Below are 18622 nucleotides of genomic sequence, written 5' to 3' on the forward strand. Positions count from 1 at the left end.
GTAGTACCCATTTAATTTCACCCTCCAGATCAGGCGCACATGAAGCCATGGGTGCAGGAGGAAGATGGTCATATGAACAGCTGGTGCACATCACAAACCCTAGTTATGCAACCTCTAACGCCAGGCAGACAGCATCTGAAGAGTATTAATGATGGTTGGGGTCACCCATCCTGCAAAGACACTGCCAGGAGAAGGCAATTGCAAACAAGTTATGGAGAAAGATTCACCAAAAACAATCATGGTCATTGACATGATTGCCCACATCATTACACTACACATAATAAAGATGATGGCTTATTTACTGGCACTGTCGCACTGCCAGCTGAGTGGCTGTGTCACATTTCCTGGGTTCAATACAGACTTACATCTGCATGCAGCTTGTATGTGTCCTCAATGAATGCATGGGCTTCAGTTTCCTTCCACTTCTCAAATAATGTGAGTTGGTAGGATAATTGACCATTGTAATTGTGTAGTTGGGTGGGAGAATATTGAAAGAATTGAGGCAATTGATGAGGATAAAAAAATGGAATCTAGGATTGCTGTAATTAGCTAACTGCAGATTAGCTAGGTCTGTTCTTTACACTATGTCTCCAAATGCTGCAGTCATTTTTATTAATAAACATGCCAAAGTATTGATTATTTTGTTATAATTGTATATAAGCAGCAATGAAATGCAATATATTTCTAGGCAAATGCCCTTTTAGCAAATACACCTTTTGATATACTTTGAACAGCAGAAAAGTGGAGAAAGAAAACTGTCAACAAAATAATTAAAGAATACTCACGACAGTCTTCAGGCTCATCTGATCCATCTCCACAGTCGTCTTCTGTATCACATTTCCACCAGAATGGAATACATTTATCATTGCTACAGACAAACTGTTGAGAGAGTATCATGAAAATGTTGTATAATTAGAAAAGATAGATTACATATTTACAGCTTACATAGCAAAAATATATAACTTAAGCCATTGTGAAAAATATCATTTGCTTATGAATATCTATTCTTATAGAATTTCCAAGCTGGTTAAAACATGCTATTGATCAGCATAAGGTTTTCTTGGCACAGTGCAGAGAATTTGAGGAGAATAAATTCAAAATGTTTATACCTATTTTGCCTCTCTTACTCTTTTCTGTTGGGTCTATAGACAGTCAATCATGCTGCTCATGGCTTTGGGCATGATGGGTGACTTTAGGCAAGTCAACTACCTGGAGGATAATCCTTTTCTCTGAAGTTGGATAGCAAGTGTAGATTGGCTAATTAACAGTGAACAGCCGAGTCTATTCTGTTTTTAGTTCAAGTTTGCGAAAAGTGCAAAGGGTGACAGTCAGGAAAAAGAACATTGATATATTGATATAACATTGATATATATTTTCTTCATCAGGAGTTTGTAGTCAATTAAGATGCCATTAGTATTTTTCCTGCATACTTATTCTTCTTTACATCCATAAGTAATCCTAGATGACCACAGTAAGTGGTTAATCTTCATAGGTAAAGAATTACAGGGATACTTCTCTCACTGGAACTCCCTAGTCTGATTATCAAATCCCACACTTGTTTCTGTTTCTCTTTTTTTCCCCAATTAGAATCTCAGCTCCCAGTTTAAGTGCTTTGCAAGCACTGGGTTTGGTACCTGATGCAGTAGCTGCAGGAAACTTTTGCCTGTGATACCAGTTAAGCCTTGCATTGTATTCAATTCCATGCACCATTAAGCTGCAGGTCTTGATTTTTAAAAAAATAATTGCAAACAAGAAGCCTGTTTATTTTCTTTGAATTTTATCTTACATTTTAATTATTAATAAAGTATTTTAAGTGGATTCATTTTCTAATCTTTTTAACTATTTAAAACTGTTTAAAGGGTTGTATTCTCTGGACCACCAGAGGCTGAGGGGAGATCTAATAGAGATTCATAAGATTAAGAGAGACATAGATAGAATAGACAGGCAGCATCTTTTTCCCAGAGTAAACATGTCTAATATCAGAAGGCATGCATTGGAGGTGAGTGGCATAAGTTCAAAGGGGAAGTAAGGCTTAAGTTTTTTACTGAGAGAGTGGTGGATGGCTGGAATGTACTGCCTGGTATGGTGGTAGAGGAAAATACATTAGAGGCTTTTAAGAGACATTTAGATAGGCACATGGATATGATAAAGTTGAAAGGATATGAACATTGTATAGGTGGAAGGAATTATTTGCTGTTTCTTTATTTACTTTTTAGTTGGACCTATAACAGAAGAGCCTCTTCTTGTGCTGTACTGTTCTCTGCTTAACAGTTAAAAACAGGTGTTTGACAGCAGCAAGCTGCCAGAAGACCAACAGGATTGTTGGAGGGGTGGGCCCTTTGTACATGTCACCTCAGGTTTAGTTTGTGCTCAGAGTTCACTGTGCATGACTGCAGAATCATTCCCACAGCACTACAGAAATAAACGTGGTCATGTGAAAAATGTAAGGACTGAGCATAGACAGCAGATCAGATTGAGCATAATCCGACCCCATCATTTTGCTACCATGGCCCAGATTATAATTTATTTAAAATACTTTACTTTGATTTAAATTCCATCATATTTGAGCTTTTTCTGGAAGGTATTTACAATTTACACACATAAAGAACAGCATTTCAGTATTGGTAAGTGTCCTTATCAACAATATGGGCAGAAATCCTAGGTAGCCTAGAAATGGTCCGTCTTTCTAAAATATACTTATAAATGAAAAAAAAAGACTTAGAGAAACTCTGCAGATGCTGGAAATCGAAGCAACCCACAAAATGCTGGAGGAACTCAACTGGCCGGGCAGCATCTATGGAAAAGACTATAGTTGATGTTTCAGGCCGAGACCCTTTACAGGACTAGAGAAAAAAATTGATTTATTAAATCAGATGGCCAATAATGGCTGATTGATTGTATTACCATGTAGTCTCTGTGCACAGAATTTTTAACAAAAGCAGAATATATAGTCAGTGAGACTAATGTATTTACAGTAGTGTGCAAAAGTCAAAGGTACACGCACGCGCACGCACACACACACACACACACACACACACACACACACACACACACACCTATGGTGCCCATGACTTGTGCACAGTACTGTACTTGTCAACATGGAGTGGAGCATGAGTTTGTAAACTTGGTGGGTGCAATGAATTTTGGGAATGGTGGGGGTGGAGTGCCATGGGAGGGCTGTGGGACAGATGGCAGGGAAGAAATGCCAGGGACTAAAGGTGGCGCAGGTGCAGACAGGTGTAAGACATCAGGCAAAGGCATTTGATTCCAAGCAGTTGATTTATTGATCATTACAGAATGTCTCTCTGGTGCTTCCCACTCTCTGCCCTCTTCCACTCCCTCTTGCCAAACATAACTCCCCTGTCCCTGCTCCCTTCCCACTCTCAGTCCACAATACAGACCAATATCAGAATCAGGTTTATTACCACTCACATATGTCATGAAATTTGTTTTTTTGTGTGGCAGTAATACAGTCCAATACATAAAAATTACTACAGTGTTGTGCAAAAGTCTTAGGCACCCTAGCTATATATATATATATATATACGCAAGACTTTTGCACAGTATTGTATATGTCCTGTATTTATAGATGGAACCAATCAAATTCATTCAATACCTGGCTTGCAGTGCAATTGGAAAGGCAAGTCTTGCCATCAGCAGCCAGATAGAAATTTGTGGGACAGACACATTTGTATCCTCCTCCTGGAGACAGCAGACAAATGTTGCTACAACCACCATTCAATATTTTGCACGGATGATCGGGAACTGAAACAAAAGGTAACAGGCATGGTATGAGACAAAAAGAAGATTCACATCTGCAGAACTATACATTTCAATGCATTGTTGAAGAAATGCGAAAGTAAAATGATCAGTTTGAAGAAAAGATTCTCAAGAACATTAACTGGACTGGATGACTTCAGTTATAAAAGAATGATTATGTACACTGTACCTGTTTTCTCAGTAGATAACCTTACTGAATGGGGTTATCTACAACGTTTATAAAAATAGGCCTGCAGTCACAGTCTTTTTCTCTGTACAGAAGACTCTAGAACTAGATGGCATGGGTTAAAGTTGAGAAGGGAAGAATTTAAAATGGGAACTCAGAGCCAGGTTTTTCGTATGGTGGATGATGGGTATGTGAAATGAACTGCCAGACCAGGTGCAGTAGTAGAGGCAGGTAGCTCTACGACATTAAAAAGAAAAGTTTGGTCAGGTACATGGATAGGGAAAATATAAAGGAGCATGGGCTAAACTTGGGCAAATAGGCTAAGCATACATAGGTATCTTGGTCAGCATCTACAAGATGAGTGAAAGGCCTGTTTCTGTCCTGTCTAACTCTCCAAATCAATCATTAGGATAAGTACTTAAAACTTTTATAAAACTCAGAGAGTTTAGCCCTTATGCTTAACTAGACGGGGCTCTATTACACTATGAGATTGGATAGGCTAGAATTGTTTTCTTTGGAGAAAAGGAGACTGAGAGGTAACCTTACATGGTTAATGTAATTGGTCCATGGCATTAAAAAAAAGGTTGGCAACCCCTGCATTATATGCATTTATAAATCTTGGATAATGCTGATTATCCAGGTCACTCCCTTCTTCCAAGGGTAGGGAAGTCTACAACTAGAGGCCATAGGATTAAGGTGATGAAAAATTAAAAGGACTTGAAGTGCAAGTAGAAGTTTTGGACAGCAAGGGTATATGAAACAAGCTGCCAGAAGAAGTGGTAGAGACAGGTAAAAATATGATTAAAAGACATTTGGACAGGTACATGGACAGGAAGGATAAAAGCAAAACAAAGGCATTGGGGCTAACTTTGTGGCACCTAGGTGAACATGGATGACTTGGGCTGTAAAGACTGTTTTCATTCTGTTTAAGACAGTGACTATGACTATCTCTCTGGCAGACAGAAGTTAGCCAGCAAAAGAAAAGGGTATGCTTCCTCTGGAAGGACAAACTGGAGAAAGAATGAACCATTTCATGGGGTGAAGTATGTCATCAAGGATAAGCAGCATTGGAATCCTAACAACTTCATGCTGTGTAATGAATGAATGTCTTGTGATCTGTCAGCTCACAGTACTTTGAAACCAACAAATTGCCTTCAGAAAACCTGCCCAAAACCTGGAAGGCACAGACGTGACCAAAGAGGATCTCTACTTCAATCTTTATAAAACCCTACCCACATCCACAAAGGAAATAATCAATCCCCTTTGGAGAGTTCAATGGCAAGTTTGGAAAGGACACAGTCATACTCCAGGATGTGACTATGTAGGAGGAATTTGGAAAAGCTGACTCCAAGACAATTCTCCTCCTGATAAAATGTTTGGAGTACATTTTCAGCACCCTGTTTTGCTAAATCGACATGCACTAGCACTTCAATCCAGATACTATCTTGAATTAAATTATAATTATAATTAAATCTAAGCAAGACACTGCAATGGTGTCTACATCATGGCAGGTATAAACACTACTTGGCTGATCACCATTTTATCCACTGTTACCTCAAGCAATGAGAGCCCAAACAATTGGTGGAAACTATTGCTTCATAAGAAATTTAAAACAAGGAGCTCTCAAAGAACCTGTAAAGATACCTCTCCTTAGATACCTTCAGATACATCCTAACATAGATTTTTGCAGTAACAACCCCTAAGAAAATAAAACAATTGGAATGTGCTGATTCCCAAAGTGAACCACTTTGTTTCAAGAAGAAGTCCAAAAATCTGCTTCTACATTCCTCACCAATGAGCCATTTTTACACTATGAACAAAACTAGTAAACCCTTCTCCAAAGCCATAAGAAAAGAAATGCCCCAAAACCAGTCACGGAAAGATTCCATTCCATATTGCTCCCCTGTCAGTAAACACTCAACACCACAGCTCTGCTTCCTGACCAGGAGATCATTTGCAGAAATAAACCCTGCTTGCTCCAGGATGGACTGAAATTTGTCCTGAGTGCATCTCGCCTTTTGCACACTTTTTCTCCTACTCCGTCTTAGAGTAAATGAAGTCCCATCCTAATACTCTTATTATTTTTATGTTTGCCTACAGAATCCTTTGAATCCTTAGAATTCTCTAATCTTATTCAGAATTACATGTAATTTCTTACAAATATAACATTTAACAATCACAGCACGGAAACAGGCCATCTCGGCCCTCCTAGTCCGTGCCGAACTCTTAAAATACCAGATTTTAAAAAATATATATTGTATTTTAAGAATATAGTAAGTTCCTGTGAACAGCCAGAAACAGTTTAGTAAGGACAAGATGGCTTAAAATTGGGAACTCTTGGTGCTTTCAAAACTTGCAATTTTGTCTCTGCTTTGTATGTGAATGTCAAACATCCTTGAAATTGTGAAATAATAAGAGTAAGTGAGTCACCGAATAAAGGTTGTTGTTGTCAAGTGTGGATGAATGCCAAGTATACACATCACGCAGTTTACTAAATGTGAACCATAAAGGCATTGTTCTAAAATTCAGGTGAAATCAGTCAAAATAAAGTATTTGATTCAAAACCTGGATAATGTCAGGCCATCACGCTCTACAAAGATCCTGTTCATTCAGTGGTTTTGGGGTTATTACAAGTGATGTAACCCCTGTAGGTTAATTAAATTATGATTACCTAACTGGAGGCACTTTGTGGTATCAATGTACTGAGTTTGTTGAATGTTAATATATAGTTCAAAGTATGCAGTTTGAAATATTATGTACATCATACTTATCTTTTAACTTCAATAATAATATTAACTACTTGCAATTTCATTGCTTCTAAATAAAATGATTCCCGAATAATAATTATAAAATCTGTCAACTAAATGAATCACTTGTGATAACTTGAAAATGTATAGCATGTCATCAGCAATTACCATCAGGTTGCCTGTGAGGATGAAACACCTGGATATCCATTATCTGATGCCATGAGCTGATCAGTGAAATCTTGTTCAAGCCTGTGGTTTTGTGAGCACGGCTGACTGACTTAGTTTTCCAATCTGTCCAGTAAATGTAGTCTTCAAATAATGTCACCGCTAATACATGTGAGATATCTTGATTATGAACTGTAATCAGACATAGTTATATTAATGCACTACATTGGGAGATAGCTTGATGCAACATTCCATATTGTAAAGACATCATGTGCAATGCACACACATTTTCTTTTGAATTAACAGTTGTGGCAATGTCCAAGTTCCCCAGGGTTTCCCTTAATTCAAGTTCATTTATTTACATACAGTGCAAAGTAAGTCCTTCTGGCTCTTTGTGCTGTCCCACCCAGCAATCCCCTGATTTAATTCTAGCCTAATAATGGGAGAATTTAGAATGACCAATTAACCTACCACAGAAGGTTAGGGAGCAGTAGGAAGTCAGCCCGGGTCACTGGTACTGTAAAGCATTATGCTAACCACTACAACACTGTGACACCCCAGATGGAAATAAAATATACAGAACAAAACACAAAACTTTGTAGCTTGAGGTTTTATTTGATCCGATAGGATTGCAAGAGGTAATATAGCAATTCTTCAAAATGAAATAACAAAATCATCTAAAACTCATATACTTGGAACTGAAATCCTATTATACCCACCAACACTTTCATTGTATAATGAGATTAAATGGATGACTTTAATATACAGAGTCCACACAGTGGAAATCAAATTTGTTCATGCTCCCTTCATTTTAAGAACACTGTTTTCCTTAGAAGTAGTTTCACAAAACACTAACAGACACTTACCTAAATGGAAATTCTAGTTCAAAAGAAAGCATTAACCATCAGGACCAAACCCAATTCCATTCACACTCAATTCTTGTACAAATGTACATCTATGTGAAATGTCAGCACAATCTGGCAGAACTCCTGTTTATTTGTGGAGGGACCCAGAGACCCATTAAAGCAGTGCAACTAAATTCCTCTGATACAGCACAGATTCAAAACATCAGCTGGAGGCCTTCCATTAAGTAGCATTCAGTACCACACAAATGTTGCATTTACCATTAATCAATCAGGGGAAAAAGCAAAACTGGTGTATTTATTTCATTTCATTGATGACAACTGAGGGAATAATGTTGAACAAGAATTATTTTGCATTTAATCTCCTTCCCTCTCTGGACCTCATTTGAATAACTTTGTACTGACAGCCACTACTGTGGGGGTTGGGATTTTGATGTTATTGTCACTGTTTTTGTTTTGCAAGGGAGGGGATTGGGGGTATGATGTTATTGTTGCTTTTTTTTGCGAGGGAATGGGGTTTAGGGTTTGAGAATTTTCAAAGGTTCTTTTGTTTCTTTTCCTTTTCATGTGGGGACAGGGCTGATGTGTTTTTTCTGTATTTCGTCGCCATCTGGAGAAGATGAATCTCAGAGTTGTATTGTGCATGCATACTTCAACAAGAAAATGAACCTTTGAACTTTTATTGTTTGGTATGCTTTTATATATGACACCTCTGATTATCAAAAGGAATAAAAAAATCAAATGTTGAGCTGATAAGGAAATCATGTAAATTTTGATAACAGGCAAAAGTTTGGCTATAAAGTTAAAGATCTAAATCATTCGATCACTTTAAGAACCAATCTAGAAAATTTCTTTCATGAGGATATAAAATTAAAATTGTCATCTTATTTTTGATGTAAAACCTTTAGCAATCATTGAACTCAGATAAATTTTAATTCCACTTTGTAATATTAAGAAATCAAGCCACAAGCACTTATTCAAATATGACAATTTGATTCTTTATAAGAACCTGCTGCTCAAAATCCATAAATTGGAAACATAATTAGAATCTATAAAATACAGGATATATTTTACTTTGACTTTGATGACTACCCTTTGTGAATCCCTGCAAAATGCCATGCAGTCTGCATTTTTGCTGCACGTGCAGTGTATTTTTACAGCCATTCTGTCAATCATCACAAATAAATAATGACAAATTCCAATTGACTGAAGACTTAAGGTGCTTCAAAAATGTAATGCACTCATAGGCATGTTCAAAGAGATAGTTAGCTAATCTTTAGGGGTATATACCTTTAGTAGAATTATCAAACCAATCTTCCTTTTAAGATTATGATAAATCTGTTATATTTTCAGTACATTATAAAAATCTTCACCAGAACCCAAAGATTCAATTTTTACAGTATCAATTACATTTTTTAAATGGCAACTATATATAGTCCTGAAAAATTGTTCTATTCAACACATTATACTCAAGAATGATAGAGTATGGGTTTGTTCCTGCAATCCACAATATGGTAAATCTCCATTTCTGACAGTGTCAACAAGGGCTTAGCATGACATTATGTTGCAGTTGTACAAGTCATTGCCGAGGCTTCATATGGAGTACTGTGCAGTTTTATTCACCCTGTTATAGGAAAGATGTGGGTAAAACGGAAAGAGAGGAGTTCTCTTGGCGCACTAGATGAAGTAAGTTGCATTTTGGCTTTGCTCCGTTCATTTTTCAATTATTTTATCACCCTTTCAAAGTGTTCATAACACTTTTATATGCCTGAAGTTTGATTTTTAATCACTGAAAATGAATACCAGAGGGCAAAAGGCATCAGCCGAAGGCAAGGAAGCTGGTAATGGAAGTGGAAGGAAAGAAGGTGATTCTAAACAACTTAAACAGTCTCCACTCACTTTGGAAACTATGTTGAAGCTCCTGGATGATGAATTTGATAAAACATTTTCCACTTTGGAAGTATTGTTAAAGGAGATCGAAAGTAGACTGGGAGAGCGAAAAACAACAGCAGCAAATTTTTGAACTCGAAGCTGAAAGTCAGAGAAATCGTAGATTGGATGCGTTGGAAAATAAATTAACTTTGACTATTCATACACTGGAACAGTATAAACTCAAGATTATTGACCTGGAAAGTCGCAGTCATAAACAGAACCTGCGAATAATAGGACGTTGAGAGTGGTGATCTTACTAAATTCTTTTCTCAATTTTTAATGAACGTGTTCGGCTCTGAAGCTCTCTCCACTACCCCTATACTTGATCGTGCCCACCCTGATTTAAGAGCAAATCCTCCTAAAGAGTTGAAGCCTCGACCTGTTATACTCTTATACCACTAAGTGCATACCAAGGACATTTAATTTGAATTGCCCATTGAAAAGGGATTACTGAACATGGAGACCTCAAGTTTCGAATGGTTGAAGACTACTGTCCTGAGGTAATATGAGAAAGATTGCTTTTTAAACCAGTGATGTCCGAGCTTTTTCAAAGCAAGTTTCAACCAGCTCTACTGTTTCCAGCACATTTAAAGGTTGCCCTGCCTGATAAATCACATAAAGGGTTTAAATCAATGGAAGAAGCTCATCAATTCCTTGAGGATCAATGTTCGATCTCAGGTGTCTAAAAAAATTACTGTTTCTATGCCTCTGTATTCATTTAGTTTATAAGTTAATAACCAGTTCATAGATCTAGACTTTTGAAGATTTTTGCCCTTGGTTTGATAATATTCGTACTCTGTTTTGGAGTATGGATGTTTATCATGCTTCTATGTTAAAGTTCTTTTTTTCATTTATTATTTTATTTTATTATTTTTAGTTGTTTGTTTTTGAAAATAATTAAGAATTTGATTTGGTGATTGATTGTTTTTTTCCCTGAAATATTAATAAGATTGCATTCTGTTTCCCTTTTCAATATCTCGTCTTTCAAAATGTTTTGCAAACGGCTGATTTCTTTTAGCATTTGTTTGGTGTTTCTTTATGGCATTCCTGTTTCAATGTTTTGATGATGGGTGACATTTCACATTCTTTTAAATTTTGGAGATTTGCCTTCAAGAGCGTGTGGGTAGGGGAATTTCTAGATAGCGTTCTGGCTGTCTATTGGCCAGTTTTTGGGCTTCAGTGGGTGGGGGGGGTGGGGCTATCTTTAGTTTAGTTTTTTTCATCTGGGCTGATCTGAAACTACATATACATCTGAATTGTCATAATTTCCAGTTCCCCTTTAAACATTTTCCCTCTTCCTGATTCTTGAGTTTCCCATGCAGTAAGGTTAACCCTTTACATACCATATGGTTTATTCAAAGAAAATTGATAATATTATTAACTCTGTCTCATAGAATAAGAATGATTTGAATCATCTGATTAAATGGAAGAAGATTTATAAAGTTTTTCATAAATTGAATGCTCAGATTATCTTTGCCCAGGAAACTCATGTGAGGAAGGAGGATAATCAGTGTTTTTTTTTAGGTTTTGGAAAGGTCAACAATTTCACCCTAACTCACAGGCTAAGGTGAAAATAGTCTCTATTTTTATCGACTCCTCGATTTCATTTGTTCACTATGAATCACTCTCAGACACAAATGATAGATTTCTATTAATTACTGGTTTACTTTATAAGCAAAAAGTTGTTATGGTTAATATCTATGCACCAAATACTGGACTATCCGGATTTTTAAGCATTTATTTGCATCTCTTCTGAATTTAAATGAATATACGTTGATAATTGGCAGAGATTTTAACTGTTGCTTGAATCCCTCGATGGACAGGTCTGCATCCAATCAGGTACTCCCAAAAATATTTGCTATTTTTATTAAGTCCTTTTTAGTTGACTGCAGAATTTTAGAAGATTGGAGGTTTTTACATCCTAATGATAAAGAGCTCTATTTCTTTTCTTATGTATATCATAATTACTCTAGCAATGATTACTTTTTCATCAACTCTTGATTACTTCTGGCTGTTATTGCCTGTGAGTATGATGCAATTACCGTTTCCGATCATGTGCCCTTGAAACTATCAATCAAATCAACTGATGTAACTTTAGGTGCTAGACAATGGCAGTTCAATTCTACTCTACTTTGGGACTTAAACTTTGTTAACTTTATTAAAGAACAGATTGCCTTTTCCTTTTCAACTAACTTTACGGAAGAAATGTCCAGTGAGATATTATGGGATACTTTTGAAGTATATATCTGTGGGCAAATTTTTTCATGTTCCGCTGGATTGAAAAATTAAATTAATATTGAAATACGTGCATTGGTTGATAAGATTAAAGAAATTGATAAAAATACTCTGCTGCTCCTAATCTGGAGCTTTCTAAAAAGAGAGTTAAACTTCAGATGCAAAACAGCTTGTTATTAACATCCCTGAATAAAAATCAGTTACTTAAAATTTAAGAGTCATTTTAATTACATGCTGATAAATCGGGTAAATTACTGGCCAACCAATTGAAAGTTGCTTTGGCTAAATGTCAGATTATTAATGTCCATAAATGGGATGGTATTTTGACGGTTGACCAAGATAAAATTAATAAATCTTTTCAAAAATTCTATACCTCTGTATACCAATCAAAACTTCTTGATGATTCTACCATAATGCATGAATTTTTAAGGAAATTGAATATTCCAAAATTACCACTTAATGAACATTTAGCATTAGATGCACCCATCATGGAAGAAGAAATAAACAAAGCAATTTCTTTGATGAATTCTGGTAAAGCACCTGGTTTGGATGGGTATATAGTAGAAGCTTTTAAATCTTTTTCAAATCTACTTTCTTCTTGATTATGTAGAATCTTTAAGGATGCCTTACCTGTAGGTAAGTTACTACCATCCTTTTATGAAGCATCTATTTCTTTAATTCCTTAAAAATGTTTAAAAAAACCCCACTGAATGTGCATCATATAGACCTATATCATTGTTGAATACAGACTCCAAAATCTTCTCCAAAATATTGGCAATTAGATTGGAAAATGTATTGCCACAAATTGTCTCTGATGACCAGACAGGATTTATTAAAAATCATTATTCATATTTTAATGTTAGGAGGTTAATGAATATTGTATATACTTCTTCATTAAAACTCCAGAATGTGTTAGTTTGCTTGATGCTGAGAAGGCATTTGAGGGAGTTCAATGGGAATATTTATTTAACAAGCTTAAAAAATTTAATTTTAGCCCAAAATTCATGTCTTGGATTAAACTAATATATCATACACCTTTGGCTTCTGTACTTACCAATAATCAGAGATTCCCCTTTTTTCAGGCTTTTTCAAGGTACTAGACAGGGCTGACCACTTACTATTTGATATTGCCTTGGAGTGCTTGGCAATCACTCTTCATGATTCATCCAATATATTTGGCATTATTCATGGGAATGGGATACGTAAGGTATCACTATATGCAGATGGTCTGTAACTATATATCTCTAACCCGGAGAAATCCATCCCAGCAGTAATATCACTACTTGCTCAGTTTAGTATTTTTTCTGGTTATAAATTGAATCTTAACAAGAGTGAGCTTTTTTCTATTAAATATGCAAGTTCCAGTCTATAGACAATCACCATTTAGACTGGTTACTGATGACTTATTGGGGTGTTAAAATTACTAAGAAGCATAAGGATCTATTTAAAGTTATCTTTTTACCCTTAATTGATCATGTTAAACAACTGCTTACTAAGTGGTCCCCATTGTCTTTATCATTGATTGGTAGAATTAATGCTATTAAGATGATTATTTTACCTAAATTTTTGTATCTACTTCAGGTGGTATCAATCTTCATTTCTAAATCCTTTTTTTATATTATTGATTCTAAAATTTCTTCATATATATGGCAGATCAAAAATCCTAGGTTAAGTAAGAAATATTTACAGAAATCAAAAAAGGATGGCAGTTTAGCAATGCCCAACTTAAGATTCTATTATTGGGCAATTAATATTCGATATTTAATGTTCTGGACACAAGATCTGGATGAAATTCAATGTCCACAATGGGAGGACCTTGAGTGTGAGTCTGTACAGGAGTTCTCATTGGCTTCTATTTTAGGGGCCTTGATTCCCTTTGCACTTACTAAACTAAATAAACAAATGACTAATCCAGTAACTAAACATACTATACGAATATGGTTTCAATTTTGTAAGTTTTTTGGATTGAATAAATTTATCCTATCAAGTCCTATTATATCTAATTTTTTCCTCCATCCATCCAGAACTGATCAAGTTTTTCTTTTATGGAGAACAAGGGGAATAACATGTTTTCGTGACTCATTCATGGATAACTGTCTCAAGTCTTTTGAATAGTTGACTAATAAATATAATTTGCCTAGATCACATTTTTCAGATATTTACAGATTAGGAACTTTTTGCATGTTATTTTACCTACTTATCCAATACCACATCAGACTGAAATTACAGAAAAAAATTTAGGTTTAAACCCCAATCAGAAGAGTTTAATAGCAATTATTTATGATCTGATTACAAAAATACGTCTAGGTACATCTGATAAAATTAGGAATGAATGGGAAAGAGAACTTCAGGTATCTTTACCTATAGAGAAATGGGAGAAAATTCTCCAACTAGTTAACACTTCTTCAATGGGTGCTAGACACACTTTGATACATAGGTGGTTCATAGGGCCCATATGTCTAAGGATAAGTTAGATTGTTTCTATTGCCATATAAATGCTGTCTGCCAGATTTAATTCTGAGGTAGCTTCCTTAACACGTATGTTCCGGTCTTGTCCTCTTTTAGAAAAATATTGGAAAGTTTTGCATATTGTCACGAATCCCGTGACAAGTTGAAAGGACCAGGAGAAATGGAACACACCAGTCGTCTGGTTGATTATAAATTAAAACTATATTTACTACTACTACTACGAATTAATACCATTAGAACCGGATAATACAATACAGGTTATAAACATTTTTTTAATATATATCTCCATAAGTGTGTGTGTGTGGATACAAAGATAATAGTCCCAGAGGTAGATATCAGTCTTACATTGTCAGGTAAGTTTAAGCAGTTCAGTTCACATTGTGTTGCATCAAGTTGAATTGATGGAGAGAGAGAGAGTTGATTGAGTTGATGTTTATGTTGGCAGCTTTAGTTATTCTTGCTTCTGAAATCTTTAGAGTCACTTCGTGTGAACCCCACACAGACACAGATGGACAGAGCCCCTTCTAGGGAATTGTCTACTAACCCACGGCACGGGTTCACCACCGGCAGACCCCCATAGGCAAGCTCTTACCCACACTGGTAATCACGGGTTGAAATTAATCGGTTCGTGGCCTCCACCCTCGTGGTGATCTTAAACTCCACCAGAGGTTTCTCAGGTAGCTTCCGCAATTCTCCCAAGTCGTGTCTCCTATCCTGTTATCAGACCAAAAGCCTCAACTTTTTATAATCCATTCAAAATTCCAGCCGTCTGTTAGCTCAACCGTTCTGAGCTGTTACCATGGTGTCTTCCCAGCTCGTGTTTCAGCTGGCACTGTAATCTCTCCCTCTCGAGGTCACAATTAAAAGTGTTATCAAAACCAAGTCAGAATCCTCTCTCTCTTTTAATTTCCTCTTTGTTCATTAGACTGCTGAATTTTCTAGCAGCTTCTCACCTGTGTAACAGTATTGATTTACAACCTCATCCTATTACTGCAATTTTTGGATTACCAGTGATGGGCTCTAGTCAATTATCCCCTTCAGCTTGTAGTTGATTGCATTTGTTACATGAATAGCCAGAAGATCCATTTTATTTAAAAGGAAATATTCTAATCCCCCGACTACATTTCAATAGTTTTCCCAAACTATAACATGTTTAAACTTAGAAAAAAGTAGGAGTGACACTATCGACCGTTCGATTAAATTTGAAGAAACTTGGAGGCCATTTATTCAACATTTTCGTATGATGTAAGCTGACCATTTCTGAATCTTTCTCAATAACTTTTTGTTTGTGTATAGAGGAGTGGAGTTAATGACAAATAATGATTTTAACTGATGAAACATGGCAGTCCAGCTTTTGTTTTGTTTTTGTTTTGTTTTTTTTTAGTTTAGGGGGACTTTTTTTTCTGTATAAAATTTTTTGAATCTTTTTCATGTTCAGTTATTAAGAGTTTGGGACGCTTAGATTACATATGTTACTCGGAGTTTGTTTCTGTGTCATTAACCGTTATTAATGTAATCCTGATCTCTTTGTATCATTATCATTGTTATGTTTATCTATTTAAAATTTAATAACAATATTGAGAGAAAAAAATGGAAAGAGAGCAGAAAAACTCTACAAGGATAGTGCCAGGACTAGCAAGCCAAAGTTACAGGGAGAGATTGGCCAAGTCATGTCTTTATATCTAAGAATGGAGCAGAATGAGGGGCGATCTCATAGAAACATTTGAAATTATAAGGACCATAGATAGTGGAAGATAACAGTACTTTCCCCGGAGCAGGGGAGTTCAAAACCTGGGGCGTAGATAGAGTGAGAAGTGAATGATTTAAAAGGGACCTAAGGAGCAACATTTTCATGGAGAGGTTGGTAAGTGTAAGGAATGAGCTTGGTTGAGACAGGTACAAGAATATCATTTGAGAAACACTTGGATAGATACAAGGATGGGAGGGTGCTGAAGGGAATATAAGCCTAAGGCACAGGAAACTGGGACTAGCTAGGACAACAGGGTTACAATGGACTAATTGAGCCAAAGAGCCTGGATCTATACTGTATGACTGTATGTTTCTCAAAAATGACATTGCAAAATAATTCAAAATGGGAAAAAAATAGCCTTACCTACCTCTATGTCTATTGGATCCATCCAGGTCTGCAAACTCTATGTACCCTTGCTGGTCATCAGCCCAATACAGCCTGTTGTTCACATAATCCAGACACAGACCACTTGGCTTCATGATTTTTGTGTTTATGACAATGCTTTGATTAGTTCCATCCATTCCAGCACGACCAATATGTGGATTTTCACCATGATTCGTCCAATATAAGTATCTGAACAAAAATAATTATTTAAAAATCTGTTATAGAGCTCAGATTCAAATGTTAAAACAGAAACTATAGGAAACGTTCAGCACTTCAAAGATATTAAATTGTGCTCTGCATTAACTGACTTTCTGAAAGGCAACTTTACTCTGAATACTTATAATTTGGAACATTCTACCTCATAAGTTATTAAAATGAATATCAGTATGCTGAATAACATGTTTCCACACTACAAATTTTAATGCAACTCTGTTCCTGCTGAAAAATCGTAAGGACTAAACTTAACCCTTCCCCCCTCCACTCTACATGTTTAATGTTGGTATCTGATCCAGTGAATATTTCTAGAATTTTCTCCTTTCATATTAATCTTCTAAATTTGAAATATTTCAAGTAGACTAACTTTTCACTCAGGCACCACTTTTTCCAAAGCAACTATCCTATTGAGGTAGAATTTGTAGCCAGTGATAATGTAACATAATTTGGGGAACAGAACTTGCTATCAAAGCAAGAAAAATGGCACAATGATTAAATAATTATTTACACAATATTGGAGCTCATGAATGAGGTAATGTAGAAATATTAAGAGTAAACTAACTGTACTATACAGTAATTATATTTTGGTACAGTTTTTATGGAGTGTGTCAAAAGGCAGCTTATTAGGCCCATTCTCCATGTAATCATTTTGTTCAACATTATATGTGGTTGCACTTCAAGAGAATGTTCCATATTGCAATTTTCCATAATGAGAAACTATGTCATCTGTGCATGTAGCATGTGATAAGAGATGGAAAATGTTTTTTTTTCCCCACATCTTTTTCAGTCTGACATCTGAGCTAGCATGTTTTTGTCCATTGGAGATCATGTCTTATGAGTATGTTTGAGTTTTCTGATGAGGTGACTAAAAAAGCTGATGAGAGCAGAGCAATGCACATGATTTATAAGGACTTCAAGTAAGGCCTTTGGTAATGTTCCATATGTTAGATTGCATGGAATCCAGGGAGAACTGGCTATTAGAGACAGCAGATATAACTGGAGGCCTGTGACTAGTGGTGTGTTTCAGGGTTCAGTGCTGGGCCCATTATTGTTTGTCACCTGTATCACTGATTTGGCTAAGAATGTACAGTAAGTTTGCAGAAGATAATAAAAATGAGTGGTATAATGGACAATGAAGAAGATGATCAAAACTTGCAGGGGATCTCGATCAGCTGAACAAGTAGCCAGATGATTGGCAAATGGGGTTTAGTTCGGTTAAGTAAGCTGTTGCATTCTGTAAATTCATATCCAGTTAGGTCTTCCACAGTGAACAGCAGGAGCTTGGGGAGTGTTGTAGAACAGAAGAACCGTGGAGTACAAGTACATACTGAAGTCACAGGTATATAGCTAGATAGGGTGATGAAAAAAAAAGGCTATTGGCATGCTGGCATTTATAAGTCAAGGTATTAAGTATAAAAGTTGGGAGATCAAACTGCAGTTCTACACGACACTGGTGAGGACACAGTTGGAGTACTGTGTTCAGTTTTGGGTGCACTACTGTAGGAAAGGTTACTAAACTGGAAAGAGTTCAGAGAAGATTTACAAGGATGCTGCCAGGACTTGAGGGGCAATGTTATAGGGAGAGGATGGACTGACTATAACTTCATTCTTTACAGTTTAGGAGACTAAGAGGTGATCTTACAGAGATGTGTAGAGTCATGATGGGCAAAGATAAAGTGAATGCATTTAACCTCTTTCCCAGCACTTGGCAGACAAGAACTAGAGGGCATAAGTTTAGGGTAAAAGAGGAAAGATATAGTAGGAACTTGAGGGACAACTTTTTTACACAAAGGGCTGTATCTATGTGGAATAACCTGGTGAAGGAAGTGGCTGAGACAAGTACAAGAAAAAAAATTAAAAGTCAATTGTTGAGGTACATGGATTAGAAAGGTTTAGAATGTTATGGGCCAAATGTTAG

The 18622-nt window shown here is 36.2% G+C and overlaps 1 protein-coding gene across 1 annotated transcript in view; it reads right to left on the reverse strand.

Annotated features, from left to right (window-relative positions):
- The window catches only part of LOC132394768 (low-density lipoprotein receptor-related protein 1-like), a 1611265-nt gene that overhangs the window by 210798 nt on the left and 1381845 nt on the right, over nucleotides 1–18622 (reverse strand). The window contains exons 61-64 of the mRNA XM_059971176.1: nucleotides 16475–16680; nucleotides 6862–7050; nucleotides 3617–3765; nucleotides 786–879 (exon numbers count right to left, since the gene is read on the reverse strand). Of these exons, the coding sequence (XP_059827159.1) occupies nucleotides 786–879; nucleotides 3617–3765; nucleotides 6862–7050; nucleotides 16475–16680 (638 nt within the window). The remainder of the gene's footprint in view (nucleotides 1–785; nucleotides 880–3616; nucleotides 3766–6861; nucleotides 7051–16474; nucleotides 16681–18622) is intronic.

Source organism: Hypanus sabinus, chromosome 5 (genome assembly GCF_030144855.1).
Source record: "Hypanus sabinus isolate sHypSab1 chromosome 5, sHypSab1.hap1, whole genome shotgun sequence".
NCBI classification, from domain to species: domain Eukaryota; kingdom Metazoa; phylum Chordata; class Chondrichthyes; order Myliobatiformes; family Dasyatidae; genus Hypanus; species Hypanus sabinus.